The following is a 14,801-nucleotide window of genomic DNA, read 5'->3' as shown; positions in this document are numbered from 1 at the left end:
TTGGGGGACCCGCTGGCGTAGATGGGGGGTGCAGGTTGGGAGGAGACAAAGGGAATGTCCTGTTGTATCCATTGGCATGATGTTGGATCTCTCCCAAAGTTAGCATGGCATAAAGGATGGAAAGCATTCTGGAAGGTTGCAAAACTGGAATGAAGAAGGCTGTGCAACTCATTACTGTTCCTTGACCGACTTTCTGTACTTTCTCTCACATTAAGAGATCGCAAATACAATTCATCACCATTTTCTTAACCTTGAAAGATTGCTGTTCAGTCATTTTACAATGGGTAACAACCTGGAAGTGCACCAATTTTGTTTCCAAAAAATTAAACATTTTATTTCCAAAGGCCTTGGGAAATAAATGCCTGTTTTCCCACTTGTTTTCAAAGAACTATGCTTGTCCATTTATTTCCTTATCTTCATACAGGACAGCAGTGGTAGCCAAGAGTATTGAGGTGCCCCCTTCCTCCTCTCTCCTCACTGTCATCATGTGCTCCGCGGTGCCTGAGGACTGACAGATTGGCGGTTCCTGGGAGGACTAAATTCCAAGCACCACTGCTCTTTCAGATCCCGATACCCTCTGCAGTGTCTGAGCTACAATTCTGCTTCAAGGAAAATATAGTGCCAAGCAGCAGATACAAAACATGACTGCACTGTAGAGAGCTCTTCCGTATCAGCCACTGTCTTCATTTAAAGCCGTGAGGAAATTAGTTACATTCTTCTTTCTCAGTCTCACAGTGCAATTTAGGAATTATAATTACTTCATTCGAAACATCCAGCAATAAGAAGTACTGTGCGCAGCAGTAGGCTTACAGACTTGATCTTACTGACATTTCAGAAAGCTAGTCTTCTTTGCACTGGAGGGAAAATGGGGCACTTACTCATCTGAAGAAGTGTGCATGCACACGAATGCTCATACCAAAATAAAAACTTAGTTGGTCTTTAAGGTGCTACTGAAGGAATTTTTTTATTTTGTTTCGACTCAGACCAACACGGCTACCTACCGGTAACTATTACTCAGGGAGTTACCTCTGAAATAGTGGCAGTTTACCTTCCTATCTATGAGTGACAGAAATGAATGGGGGGGGAGGAAACCTTGATTACCTTGGTATCTTCAACAATGTTGGTGACTGATGGGAGATTTTAGCAACATACCTTACAGTCCGAAGATAAAAGCCACTTTCTCTCTTCTCCTGCTACTTGTTCTTTAATTTTTACAGGATGCAGAATGTTAGGCTCCAGGCATAACAACACTCTGTATGTCTTTCTAATACTTAAATGGCTTTCACAACTGGCATTTATAAAACTTGGCAATGTAGATAATGAGTTTCCGAAATAAAAAAAAATACAGCTCTTCCAAGGCATTAAACACTTTTTCAGGCACTGAGAAATCCCAAGTGTTTCGATTTACTGCAATTATCATCACATTGTAATGGCGTATAAACTAACACATGGAATTATTTCAGTAAAATAATAAGCAAAAACATTGATATTAATTATAAAAGCCCACAATCAGTACAGGCCTAAACCACGTAGAATCTGATGCATCTGACTCAAGAATTAAATTCTCCAGAATATTTGAAACAAAGGCTTAATTCATATATATATATATATATATATATATATATATATATATATATATATATATATATGTATATATGTATATGTATATGTATGTATATATATATATATATATATATATATGTATAATATCTCACATCACACACACACACCACACCACATTCTCTGAGACTGCAACATGAAATGGTAGACTGGCACGGAGAGAGAAATTTCTTAAGCTTTCCCCTGTGCATCATCATTCTGCTGAAAATACATACACACAGCTTCCAGATACTGTCTAGCCTTCCTTGAACAAAGTGCAGGTACCTGCATCATAGCTGCCAAGTTATCCCTTTTTTAAAGGGATTTTCCATTATGCTGAATAGGCTTCCTCGCGAGAAAAGGGAAAACTTGGCAGCTATGACCTGCATTTTTTCCTCTACAGAGGATAGAAGCAGCTGTAGGAAGAATTTCAGTAGAGAAACAAGATGCTGAGAAACCCCTCTCTCCAGCCCCATATCAGTCCACTTCCAATTATAGTCTCAAGACGTTGACTTGGTGCTTTAAAGCAACCTGACATTTGTAAAAACAAACAAAAAACAGCCATCTGAAAATAGAATCACAGAATGAACATCTTTTTTCATTCTCAACCTCCCCCCAAACACTTCATACAAATTCAGCCTTAGATGAAGGTTTCCACTCACTTTGGGCTACATTCCTAAGCAACCAGACTCGGAACAGACTTGTCCCTGGTGCCCCAGAAGTCTCTACTAGTTTCACACCATTCATAAAAACAATTATACAAATAACAAGTTCTTACAAAAAAGATTATTATGCAGGAAGTTAAGGAACAAAACTGAAGCTTTTCTTTGTGGCAATTGATTTCTGTCCCAGAAATCAAAACCAAGCAACATATGCTAGGACATGGATATTTGCAGATTGTTCCAGTACCTGATCACATTCTAAAATATATTCTTGATGCAGAAGTTCAGTGCCAACAGCAGAGCAAATGCATTATTTTAAATTTCATGTGAAAATTACTAAATATGAAACAGTTAGGTCTTATTGCAATCATCAAATGGCCCTGAACTGTAGAAGCAGCATTGCAAATTCCAAAACAAACATTTTGCATGTGTTTCAACACGTTATACACATTTAATCATCAACACCACCAAACTAATATTATTTCCTATGCCTGAGAAGGTGCGCTAAGGTTCACCTCTAAATAGTAAAAAAGAGATACTGATACATATGCAAATTGGCAAAAGCTTTGGTGCAATATAGTATAGGGTTTGGTAATTTCTCAGCTCATATTCGCTTAATTCATGGAAATATTTATCAGGCTCTTCATCAGACAGACACAATGTTTTACTCTGTGCTTCCCAAGTCCATAGGCATCTGCTGGAATCTTTCATGCAATTCAGTTGAGCACAAAACAAACTTCCACTGAATTTCAACTGGTTTAATGACAGACTCCTTTTAAAATATGTTGGAAAATTGATCCTAATTGTTTAACAAACAGGAACCTTGACCTTTAAAGAACAATTGCAAAGTGGATGTTATTGCCATGGGCTTCCATCTGTCAATCTCCCAGTGAAAATGACACTAGGATGCTGCTGCCGCTGAGAGTTTCTTGTCTAGCTCCAAAGCTCGAACATCTCCATTAGCTTTGGCATTTGCTACAAGAGCCTGCGGGAGAAATGGAGGAAATAAGAATGTTGATGCTGAAATATATCTTGGTTGTAGAGGAATTACAATTAAAGTTATTGTAGGCAATGCTAGTCCAACTCAGAGTAGCTGTATTAAAATTAAGGAACCTAAGTTAGTTATGTTAATTAATTTCAATGGCCAAGAAGGACTAGCGTTCCATAGAGGTTGTCATGGGCTAGGAGTCAGCTTTGCCTGTTGAACAGCAGCCTGAAAAGGGAGAAGGCGGAGTGACTCCACCTGCAGCTGATCAGCCTTCAGGGACACACAGGGAAAGGTGCTGATGAGAACCAGCTGGCTTCAGCCTTCATAAGCAGAGCTTCCACCAGCCTTGCTGCTTCCTGCTCGTCTTGACCTTGATCATTGGATTCCCTGACCCCTGGACCGCCTAAGCACATGGGTTGCTGTTTCCCTAACCCTAGGACTGGACCTGACTTTGGATGCTGACTCTGTCTCTAGGCAAGTACTCCTCAGAGATTCTTCTGGTGGGCTGGGCTCCCACTCCACATTGTTGCTCAGCAACAAGACTACAACATAGCTCATAAGCAAAGGCGGTCATGTGGCTTATCCCAGGCTAAAGGTAAAGGGACCCCTGACCATCAGGTCCAGTCGTGTCCGACTCTGGGGTTGTGGCACTCATCTCGCTCTATAGGCCGAGGGAGCCGGCGTTTGTCCGCAGACAGCTTCCGGGTCATGTGGCCAGCATGACAAAGCTGCTTCTGGCGAACCAGAGCAGCGCACAGAAATGCCATTTACCTTCCCACCGGAGCGGTCCCTATTTATCTACTTGCACTTTGATGTGCTTTCGAACTGCTAGGTTGGCAGGAGCTGGGACCGAGCAACGGGAGCTCACCCCGTTGCAGGGATTCGAACCGCCGACCTTCTGATCAGCAAGCCCTAGACTCTGTGGTTTAACCCACAGCGCCACCTGGGTCCCTTATATCCCAGGCTACAAAGGCCTATTATATATATTCTACCTCTGAGCTATGTTCCCATGGTAATTCTTCTACTGACCAGAGGGAGAGGGACACACTCCCTCTGCTAAAGCATCAGTACACCTTACATTTTGTTCCTCACAACAGCATACTTGGGATGCAGCAAGGCAGGCAGGCCACGAGCCCTCACGGTCTCTAGTACTTAGAAGAACCATGTGGCCTTACCTAATTCCTAAGATAAATAATTCAAAAGGTAAGCGCTACTCACATCTATTAATTCATAATCATCTTTGGCATACAAGTGCCTTAAGAGATACCACCGGGCAACTGATGCTACAGTTTCTGGATATCCAGGTTGATACACCACTCTTTCTAGCATGCGGCGAGTTTCCCTACAAAGGAAACAGAAAACGTTGCAAAATGCAATGAGAAAACTAGAAAACAAGAGTGAGTCTATAGCATTGTAAGGGCTCCAGTTTCAACCTTGCTTTCAAAAAGCAAAATTTATATCTGTACAGCAAGTTCTTACATAAATCTGGGGCACTTGCAACAAAAGAGCAGGGAACAAACCTACTGCTGAAGCAAAAAGAAAATAATGGACCACTCCATTAAAACTACCTAAGTTACATGTCACTAATTTCCTACTGCATGGACTCAATGGAACTTATCATCACTATGTCAGGCTGCTTTGTTGTGATTCAACTGTGTCCTCCAATCTGCTCCAGAGGGCTACAGAAACCTCCAGAACAGATTTGGGGGAGATATGTAGGAAGAGAACATCCCATGGTGCAGTTGGAAGTCCTTGTGCAAGAAAATTACTTTATTGGATACAAACCTTCATTTCACAACCCTCTGAGAGTGAACTTTGACAGCAGGCGGGCAGAGGAGCCCAGCTGAGCAGTGGCTACAGTGAGCCCCTTTGAAGTCTGCTTAGTGGTATGGTTTGAATTCAAACCACACCTGCAAAAGGGACACAGTGCAATTGTCAGTGATCCCCCACTTACAAAGGAAGAATCAGGAACTTTAAGGTCCTGATTGTTCCTTTGTAGCCATGTCCCTTTGAAAGCAGCCTCATGAGACAAATTGGGACACATGTCAGTCCTAATCAGACCCATAGGCTAGAGTTTTGCCACCCCCTAGAACAGGTCCATGCGGGGGGGGGGCAGCCAGGTACACTTGCCGCAGGCCTCAGAGGGTTAAGCCAGCCAGGAGGCCCTCCCAGGGGCTTGCCAGACTTACGCTGTCATGTCAAGAACAAGACTCCAGCCCTGGGCTTCAGATAAGCTCTGCAAGGACCTTCCTGGAGTAAAATAACTGAATGTGCATCCAGAAATGTTGTTTGCTCTCCCTCTAGTAGCTCCTGCTCTTGAGGAAGCAAGCCAGTGGAAACTTCACAAAAATCTACAATTGCAAGCATCATTTTCATATTATGAATAGAGAGCTTCTCTGCATCTTGACCATTATGCGTGTTTTTTTAAAACCTTCCATCAAGTATGGTGTATTTTGTATCTTGTTGCAGTTGAAAACCTGTGGTTTCCCCCCTACACTTTAGCCCCCTTATAAAGAGCAGGATTTTAATAAGGCTTTGCTTTATAAAATTTACCATCTGGACATTTACTGAATTAGAACATATGGGCATGTTACATTAGGTATAATTATAGCCCAAATGCTGAGAAAATGCATAGACAGCTAACACATAACATACAGATCAATGCACACCTTGACCCCATTTTGCGGTTGTACTGCAGAAGCGCCTGCAGCAGAATACCCAACGGACAGAAGGAAAGCTTCAAAGCTTCTGTTGTGGCTTCCTGAACCAGGGATGGCCAGTGATCATTTGAAATATTACCCTTTAAACAAAAACAAATGTAAAAACAATGTTTTATATCATTGTGTCATAATGGTCAGTGGTTTTAACTGCAATGTTGCATGACAGATTGCTTACCCGTGTACCACATAGATAATTATGAACTGCAGCTTTGAATTATAATGTAATAAAACTTCCTAGAACTGCTGATGCAACAGAACCACCAGGACTACCATTCTATCTTTTTTTTAAAATGTATTTTCAGCTTTCAATTGATAGTTTCACACACTATCCTGGTCAAGTGGAGGTGCGACGTAATGCATAAATATCATTTTGAAAGTTTCACCTGCATCTTGATCATGATGATTATGATCTCTTATCAGTCAAAACATTCTCATCGCAGAAAAATCCCTGGACAGTGATAGATCAACTCCTAGAAAATATACTTGCCAGCTTCAATTAAATTAATGCAACATGTTGGATGAAGTACTTTTGAATCCACAAACAGAATCAAAATGTACGGGCAAAAGGGTTCATCCATACAAATTGCATAAGGGTATTTCTGCTGTTCAACTTTCAGAGAAAATGTATTATGAAAATAACACTTCCCCCAGCTGCTTGGGTTTCACTTATAATTATGAAAGAAAGGGTAAAAGCAGTATTTTATACTGTCAGATGGAATTGTAATCTATGCAGACGAGATGAAGCCTTTTCCAAATAGTGCTTGAGCCAGAGTTACTGTTCTGGCTGTCACCAAAGTGTTGGACAAGCACATTTTGAACTTTCATTGTTCCAGCTATCCAAATGTTAGGAATCCATATATAGTTCTGAAATATATTTTGCTGGAAGCTAGAGCACTATCTTACTCACAATTGTGAGATGAGAAGCACCATATTACATTTTAAATTCAGTTCACGAGCAATTGGTTCATTTTATCATATTGTTATTACTACTACTTTTATTTTTTTAAAGAATCAAAGCAACTTACGAGGATAAAATACAAACAGATAAAATCAATTTAAACCCAGATTTAAAGCAATGTGCAATATAAAATTCCTGAGCAACACAATAAGGACAAAGATGAGCACTACAGCAGAGACTAACTTAACTACTAGGTAAATAAAAATGTCTTAAGCTTGCCACCTAAAATTGGGCTATGATAGTTCCAAGAGTGTTTCCCTAGGAAAAACATTCCAGAAACCTGGGGTGTGTGGCACACACACAGAAAAAGCCCATTATTCTGTGGTCACCCTTTGCATTTTCCTCAGGTGAGGCACATGGATTTGGGCTCTGATGAAGACAGGAAGGTCCAGGCTAGTTCATATGGGGAGAAGAGGCCCTTGAGGTATTGAGGTTCTCAGCTGCTTCATGCAAAACCAGCACTTTGAAATGAACCAGTAAACTAATTGGTAGCAATGCAGCCTGGTCAGAATTGGTGTGATATGCTCAGACCTTCTGGTCCTGGTCAATAAGCTGGCTGCCGAATTTTGCACTTGTTTCTGTAGTTTCCAAACTGGTTTCAAAGGCAGCCCCACATATACAACATATTTAATAACTTGGTTCTCTTACCATGCAGATTTCCAGGGCAAGCTTAGCAAGCCTTAGTAGACTAGAGAGCTTTCCACTCCAGTTGCCCTGCTGAGATGCCAGTTGCAGACTTTTTCGGTAACACATTTCTGCCGCAACCATCATTCCCTGTGACTGGTACACTTGAGCCAACCACTGAAAGCAGAAGAGCAAAGTTCAAATTTCATATTTTTCTACTACTACTGCCTATCAAATTCCTTGTCTTATAATTCTATTAAATGCTCTTTTAAAAACAAAACTCTGAAATGGTGAAGATTACTTTAGAGTAAAAATACAAGCATCGGCAGAAGAGACACACCATTTCTTAAAACTATAATCTGCAATTCTATATACAGCATTTCTGACTGATTTATTAGATTTGGGTAAAATGGATCTTAGAGCTGGAAAAGGTAAATGAATTTGCACATAGTTTGAATTTGCAACCTAATCTGGGACTGGGTGGGGGCTAAAGATGATGGACAGCTTCTCCCTTTAAGTGCTGCGGATCATAGCATAAAACAGGATTATTAACCTGCTGCACATGAGACATACCCACCAGACAAGAGGGTTTCTGCACGTATAATAAGTTCTGACTTATAATGGGTAACATCTGCTAGCCACAAGGAGCCTGTGCTGGTCCTAGTACTAGCCAAAATGGATTAGCAAAATCAGGTAGCTGCTACCAGGCAAGCAGATGACTCCCACAAAATTGAATGCTCACTGTTGTTTTTTGTGGGCAGTCACACAGTTATCGTTAAACTGGGATATACTGGCACTCCAGCTTTCCCAACTCAGCACACACATTTGGGAAACGGCTCGAGAGGAGCTGATCATGGTGCTGAACAACTAAATCCTTCCCCCTGAAGTTTTCGCATGTCTGCTCAGCACACCCAACTCACAGTCTGATGACAGAACCACAGAATTTAACTCTTGCCACAATAAGGTTTCACCAAATCCACCTGTGCTTCCCTTTTTCATTATATCATAATCTGCCCTCTGCATTTCCCACACAACGCTTAGGTCTAAGTTGCTATAATTGCATTTTTGCCTCTGCTCCACTCATTCAGACATGTAAGTAATTATTTAGGGCTGGTGTGTGCGATTTTTGGTCTTCCAGTCGTTGCAAACTGCAGCTTATACCAGCCAGGAGGGCTTCCCTGTGCAGATCGGTGATCTAAAGCTTTTGTTGTCAAGAAAGAGTGAAACAATAGCTCAGCGCTTAACTACTTTTTGTTCTTTCAGTTCTTGGCTCTGACATTAAAACATATTTGCTAGCAACAATAAAATGCAAAAAGCCATCTACTCTGGGCAATGTATCAGGTGCATTTATCTGCACAAAAATGGCATCAAAGAGAAAATCTCAAGGCTTTAATTGTAAACGACCAGCTGAAGAAGCTACCAAGGGCCAATGTGCTGATACAAGATTAATTTACAGTATCTGTTCTTCTACAGGCTGTCATGTCAACTTCTATTGATTTAAGTAGTGTGATGTCAAAGGTGCCACGACGACTGAACAGCTCAGTTGTAAGGCTTGCTTCAGTTGCAAAAAAAACATGTCACAATTGGATGCACCTTTGTCTCTCTCATGATTGAACTTAAACAACCTCCAATTACGGAGGCACCTTCATCTGCTTGCAGATTGCCCTTTGCAATCTGACGTGCTCTAGCCCCCATTGGTGGCCTCTGCCAGTACACAAGGTCCGTCTACTACAAGCTTGGCTCCCCGCCCCCCCGGCTACTATTTTTTTGTAGCTCCAGATGCTTCTTCCAATCGATGTCATAGTCAAGAGTGAAGAAAAGGTGAAAGATAAAATAAGTAAAACAAGAAATGACCTTTTTAAAAAAGACCAGGAGCTGAGGTAAGAAAAGGACAAAATGCTGAGTTAAAGCTAAGTGCTACGTAGTACATAGAATGAAGGAAAAAACAAGAATTGGTAGTAGGAATTGCTACTGTGAAAAGCCTTGAAGCAGAGGTGAGGCAGGGACATAACTGGGGGGAAGACAATCAAATCTGTGTCATGTGACCCTAGCTGGCCTCTTCTGGATGACTCCTGCATGGCAGCCGATAAGCATCACTGGTTATCCAGCACCACAAAAGGGGAAACATTTTGGAATCATGGATCAGAGAACTCAACATTTCAATATACTGGAATATAAACAGGGATTGGAAGCACTAAGAAGCAAGGAGGAAAACCAAAAATTGCCAGAGAAGCATTCACACACCTGTTTGCCTGTGTGAACAACTCTCCTCGTTCAGAAACCCCCAAGCTATTACAAGCAAATACCAATGCCCCCCCTCTCCCTATTTTATTTCTGCTCATAATAGTGCAGCTTCAGTCTTGTACCAATTTTCCTTCCCAGCTTGCCAAGTTAAGAGCTGGGAGAGGCGAGAGGCAAGAGGAAACAGCAGCTCAAAGGGTCTAAGTTCCTGAATCTCTGCAATGAGAGCTTTTCTGAGCATGCTCAGAACAGGCATTAATGATGTGAACTCAGAGAACTGGTTTAAAAAAACGTTTCTTCTATAAAACGAAACAGGAGGAATACAAAACTACACCTCATTGTTCCCATCAACAAAGCAGGTTCAAAAGCCTTCAATGAAGACCCAAGAACTGCATGGAAAGAGCCTTGCCCATCTTTTCTTAAGCTCATTGAGTCTGTCTTCCTCCTGGCTTCACCTCACAATCTGGTAAGTGCAGGAAAGTATAGAGAAGGGCAAATGAGAGGTTGGTGGTGGTGGAACAGCTCCCATGGGCTGAGACTTTCCAAGTTTTGTGTGATTCAAAAAAAAGCTCGAGCTGATTTTGTCTGCTTTCCAGGCAGATTTCAATGGAAGTTACTTCCAGGTTGTGTTTAGGTGCAGCTCTCAAGTGCAGCGTTTCTCAACTTTCGCGCTACCAGCTGCTATTATACCACACTGTGATCATTTGATAAAGACACCCAAAACTGCAGGGCAAAAAAGCACATCCAAACTTACATGCCAAGCTGTAACTGAAGTAGAGTTGGACATCACTGCCTTCTGGAGCTCTTCCAAGATTGCATCCGGAAGCTCTTTGTGAGACTGCCAAAGTGGTTTGCACTGAACTTGCCTTAAAAGCAAGTACAAAGTTGGCTGCTCAGGGAAAATTTTCAATCCCTAGAGGCAAACAACATTTTGAGTTGAACACAAAAAAATCATCCGAAGCAGTTTCAAAGAAAAGTAGGGCCTTCATGTGAACAGTGTAACTTGGAGTGACTTAGAGGAACTATGGCATGCTCAACTGTCAATCCATAAGCAAAAGTGGTGGGTGGAATAGTGTTGCTTCTCTAACAACAGGAAAGAAGCAAGAGGAGAAGGCTCAAAAGATGCAGTTCTTTTTCAACAAGCCAGTCAATACTTTCCCCACTGAAACCAAAATTGACATGACATTTAATAATTCCCAGTGCATTTTGGCAAAGGAACTGTGCTGCCAAACAAACCTAGACACAACCCCTACATAGAGGAGATGTGACTCCAAACATATTTCCCCAGAAGGCAGTAACAATTTGTGTCTGGCAAACTCCTGGAATAAATCCCCCTAAAGAAGACACCCGGAATGTGTCAGAAATCACTCACTAAATCAGAGCTTTCCAAACTTTTCAAGTTGGTGACACACTTTTTGGACACGCATCATTTTGCAACACAGTAATTCAGTTTTACTAGCAAACCAGAGGTTAAACTAACCCCTTTCCAGCCCCAGGAGGAGCGCGAGGAGCATTCATGCGACACACCTACACACTACAGCCAATACACTAACATGTCGCGACACGCAGTTTGGAAAGCTCTGCGCTAAATACCAATTGCAACTTTGTGACCTTGTCTCTTGAAACTTTTCTCAGCTATTACACAATATTGGCTAGGGACAAGGGTCAACACATCATTTATTTCTTTTACTGTGGTAGAGATGGAAAACTGGCAAAGGCTCGCCCATTTCAAGCTAATACATTTATTAGCAATTCTGAAGTGAATCTTGTCTGTTTAAGGAAAACTAAAATCACTCTCACACCTATAATAACTATACAGCCAGCTGTTATTTTGATACAATTTCACTCTCTTGCATTCTTAAATCTGTCTGTTCTTGGCTACCCAGAGCTTAAATGCATGACTTTTCAAACACCCTTTCACACACATGAAGAGGATTCCTAACTTGAGATAGAGAGAGGGGGGGAAGACCTGAACTACAGGACAAACGTGTATCAATACAGGACATAGCATTTAACACTGAAAATGGGACAGTCCTGTATTATACAGGACAAGTGGCAACTCTAACTGCTGATAACTGAGTTATTACTAATGCATACCTTTGTACAGAGTGCTTCAGCTTCTGAAGTTCTACCTGTCTCATTTAAGCTAGTAACAGCTTGGAAAAGAGACCATTCTTCAAGAGCTTGGGCATAAGAAGTTGGAAGGTCCTTATCTTTGACTAGAAAACATGTAAAGGTCATTATTTGTCAAAGCCGAATCTGCACCTACATAAAGTGGTATTCATTATTACATTTTTTATAAATCAACAAACATCAAACATCATCAACATTTATAAAAGTGATACTCTCATTCACTAATCATTTCAAATGAGAAGAAAAATTTCTAAAGGTTTCCTCTCATAAATAACTATTTGTGACAATGCAAGGCCTTACTTTTAGCTGAGATTGCAGCTACTATAGTTTTTTCCAAATCTGTCCTCTTGGGTTGTGTATTATGCAGGCAAACACTCGTGTTTTCAGCATGACAAGCAGCCAGGAGCACAGCCCAAGAAGCAGGGTTATCTGAAATAAACATGAGAGAACTGTCATTTTCAAGGTACACTAAGCAGTTATACAAGAGAGAGTACTTAGTGATGCAAAACCTAAGAAGCAAAATGAATAAACCCCCAGAAGTTTGCATGCCAAGATACTAAAAAACTGACGTTGCAGTTTTAATTCTATAACTGTTTAATTCTTTAATTATTTCTATGGTTTTAAATAATTCTGTTTTTTATCTGTAAGCTGCCTTGGAAAAAAGTGGAGTAGTAATAGTAGTAGTAATCATCATCAACATCAGCTTAACTGCTCATTTTGCAAACAGATAAAATTGGGGAGTTCATTATGAAAATGTTTTTTGCCTTTGCTCATTACGAGTGGTGGGCTAACTGTAACTTCACTTTCTATGAATCAGCGTTTAGAGCCAAGAATTTTTAGTGTCCCAGAAAAACTAACCTATTACGTTACTCAGCTACGGCCCTGAATCTGGTCTAAAATTAAGGATTTAGAAGTAAAAGTTACCTGGAGAAAGATGGACCGCCTTTTGGATATTCTTCAATGGATTGTTCTTTTTATTTTCAGCTGTGTGGCATCCTAACGCCAACTGATTAACTGCAGTGTTCAGCAAGGCTCTCTAAATAAGGGTGCATGCACAGCGAAAGAGAACTTTTAATTTATTCCTTGTCTAATGAAAAGCATCACTCTAAATTCTCGATGTAGAAAAATATTTTTGATAAGGGAAGATATTAACCTTTCCGTGGTTTAAATCGTGAATATGAGCAATAGTTCCTGCAGTGGCCCCACCCTGCAAGATAAAATATTGATCTGATTATGGTATGACAGAGTATTACAAGTCTGAGACATCAATTAAGTCGGATAAGTCTTCTGCCCTTTGTATCAACGCATGTGGAAATGTCAAATAGGTTTGTACGTTTAAATATTCTGACTTCTTAAAATGATAGAGGGGAGAGAATCAAGCTATAAGTTGCTCCCTTGGCCCTCTCCTTTTTTTCTACATATTTGCTGGCAATGTTCCATTCCATGGAGGGAACAAGCAGAGGCAGAATCACTCTCCGTCCTATTTGCATTGGAAGGAAAGCCCTCCTCCTGCTGCAAACAGCAGGCATGCGGCAATTCCTTTTGGGAAGGAGGCAGGAGCAAGGAGTTAAAAAGTCCATCACAACCATGACATGGCCCCAATTTAGCTTCCCTTCCACACCAACTACTTGTAAAAGAAAAACCATCCATGCAAAGGCAAGCTATGCGACAAACATCGTATCCAGCTTGGCCCTGAGACAAGGAACTACGTGTGCTGAGTGATTCTACAGTAGCAGTGACTGTTCATCCTTAAATCTTACCCTTCCGAGAAGAGGAATAAAGGGTGAAGGGAATTCTGCACAGGTTGGTAAATGCAACCTGACGGCACAACTGATATACAGAGATGCTATATACTTATTTGTAAAACAGTGGAAAGTATAACATTAATGCCACTTTGGCAAGCAGATCATCTTGAAGGGCAATTGTCTAACCAATTAACAGTCGTGCACACAGTTCTTGGTGCCAAGTTCTTATTTATTTAATGATAGTTCAGCTTATAAATAAATGCCTTGATTCTATTTCAACCTATGCATATTCACCTTTGCATTTTGTGGTGTATACCGAGGTACCAGTTGGGACAGGAGAGACCACAGGGCAGGATTATCTGGGTTGCTAGAGAAGAGAGCACAGCAGTTTTAAATTGCCATCTTATGCGTTAGTAGAACCAATCAACATGGAAGAAGAAGGAGGAGGAGGAGGAGAGGAGTTTGGATTTGATATCCTGCATTATCACTACCTGAAGGAGTCTCAAAGCGGCTAACATTCTCCTTTCCCTTCCTCCCCCACAACAGACACTCTGTGAGGTAGGTGGGGCTGAGAGACTTCAGAGAAGTGTGACTAGTCCAAGGTTACCCAGCAGCTGCATGTGGAGGAGCAGAGACGCGAACCCGGTTCACCAGAGTCTACTGCTCTTAACCACTACACCACACTGGCTCTGAAGTTATACAACTTGCTCTCTAAGTGATTGCTTCTAAGTCAGCACCTTCTAACTTACAAAGCAGAAAAGGAAGCCCTCATTTATAAAATGCTAGTAGTTTAAGAATGGGGGGGGGAGACATAATCAAGTGTAGGAATTAGTCTAAGAGCAACGTACATAACAATTAGGTTATTAAGTTTTAAATCTCAAAATTATACTGACAGGTCAAGGTTTCAAATACGGGAACAAAAGTTATTCAAGATCAAAAACATTTCTCTTATCAGTTGCAATTAGTGATGGATCTGCTAAAATGAGTTGGGGTTTATTTTTAGCTTGAACAGAAAGTAGCTTTTTTTTCTTGCCATTTTGAAATTTGGACACTCCTGTCTCTTGATAACAGAACTGGAATGTAGAGCCCACTGTAAATGCTTATTAGTTTTTTGGTTTGGATAATAATGCA

At 41.0% G+C, this 14,801-nt stretch overlaps 1 protein-coding gene across 3 annotated transcripts in view; it reads right to left on the bottom strand.

Annotated features, from left to right (window-relative positions):
- Nucleotides 1–1,687: 1,687 nt before the first annotated feature.
- SKIC3 (SKI3 subunit of superkiller complex) overlaps nucleotides 1,688–14,801 on the bottom strand; it is a 43,673-nt gene continuing 30,559 nt past the window's right edge. For all 3 annotated transcript variants that reach the window (XM_035099721.2, XM_060280187.1, XM_035099723.2), the window contains exons 32-41: nucleotides 13,965–14,037; nucleotides 13,079–13,132; nucleotides 12,850–12,961; nucleotides 12,226–12,354; nucleotides 11,890–12,011; nucleotides 10,547–10,705; nucleotides 7,576–7,728; nucleotides 5,919–6,049; nucleotides 4,468–4,591; nucleotides 1,688–3,246 (exon numbers count right to left, since the gene is read on the bottom strand). In XM_035099721.2, coding sequence (XP_034955612.2) covers nucleotides 3,163–3,246; nucleotides 4,468–4,591; nucleotides 5,919–6,049; nucleotides 7,576–7,728; nucleotides 10,547–10,705; nucleotides 11,890–12,011; nucleotides 12,226–12,354; nucleotides 12,850–12,961; nucleotides 13,079–13,132; nucleotides 13,965–14,037 — 1,141 coding nt within the window. In that variant the 3' untranslated portion in view covers nucleotides 1,688–3,162. The remainder of the gene's footprint in view (nucleotides 3,247–4,467; nucleotides 4,592–5,918; nucleotides 6,050–7,575; nucleotides 7,729–10,546; nucleotides 10,706–11,889; nucleotides 12,012–12,225; nucleotides 12,355–12,849; nucleotides 12,962–13,078; nucleotides 13,133–13,964; nucleotides 14,038–14,801) is intronic.

Source organism: Zootoca vivipara, chromosome 11 (genome assembly GCF_963506605.1).
Source record: "Zootoca vivipara chromosome 11, rZooViv1.1, whole genome shotgun sequence".
NCBI lineage: Eukaryota > Metazoa > Chordata > Lepidosauria > Squamata > Lacertidae > Zootoca > Zootoca vivipara.
Note: the sequence above shows the minus strand (reverse complement) of the source record. Positions and strands in the feature narration are given on the sequence as shown.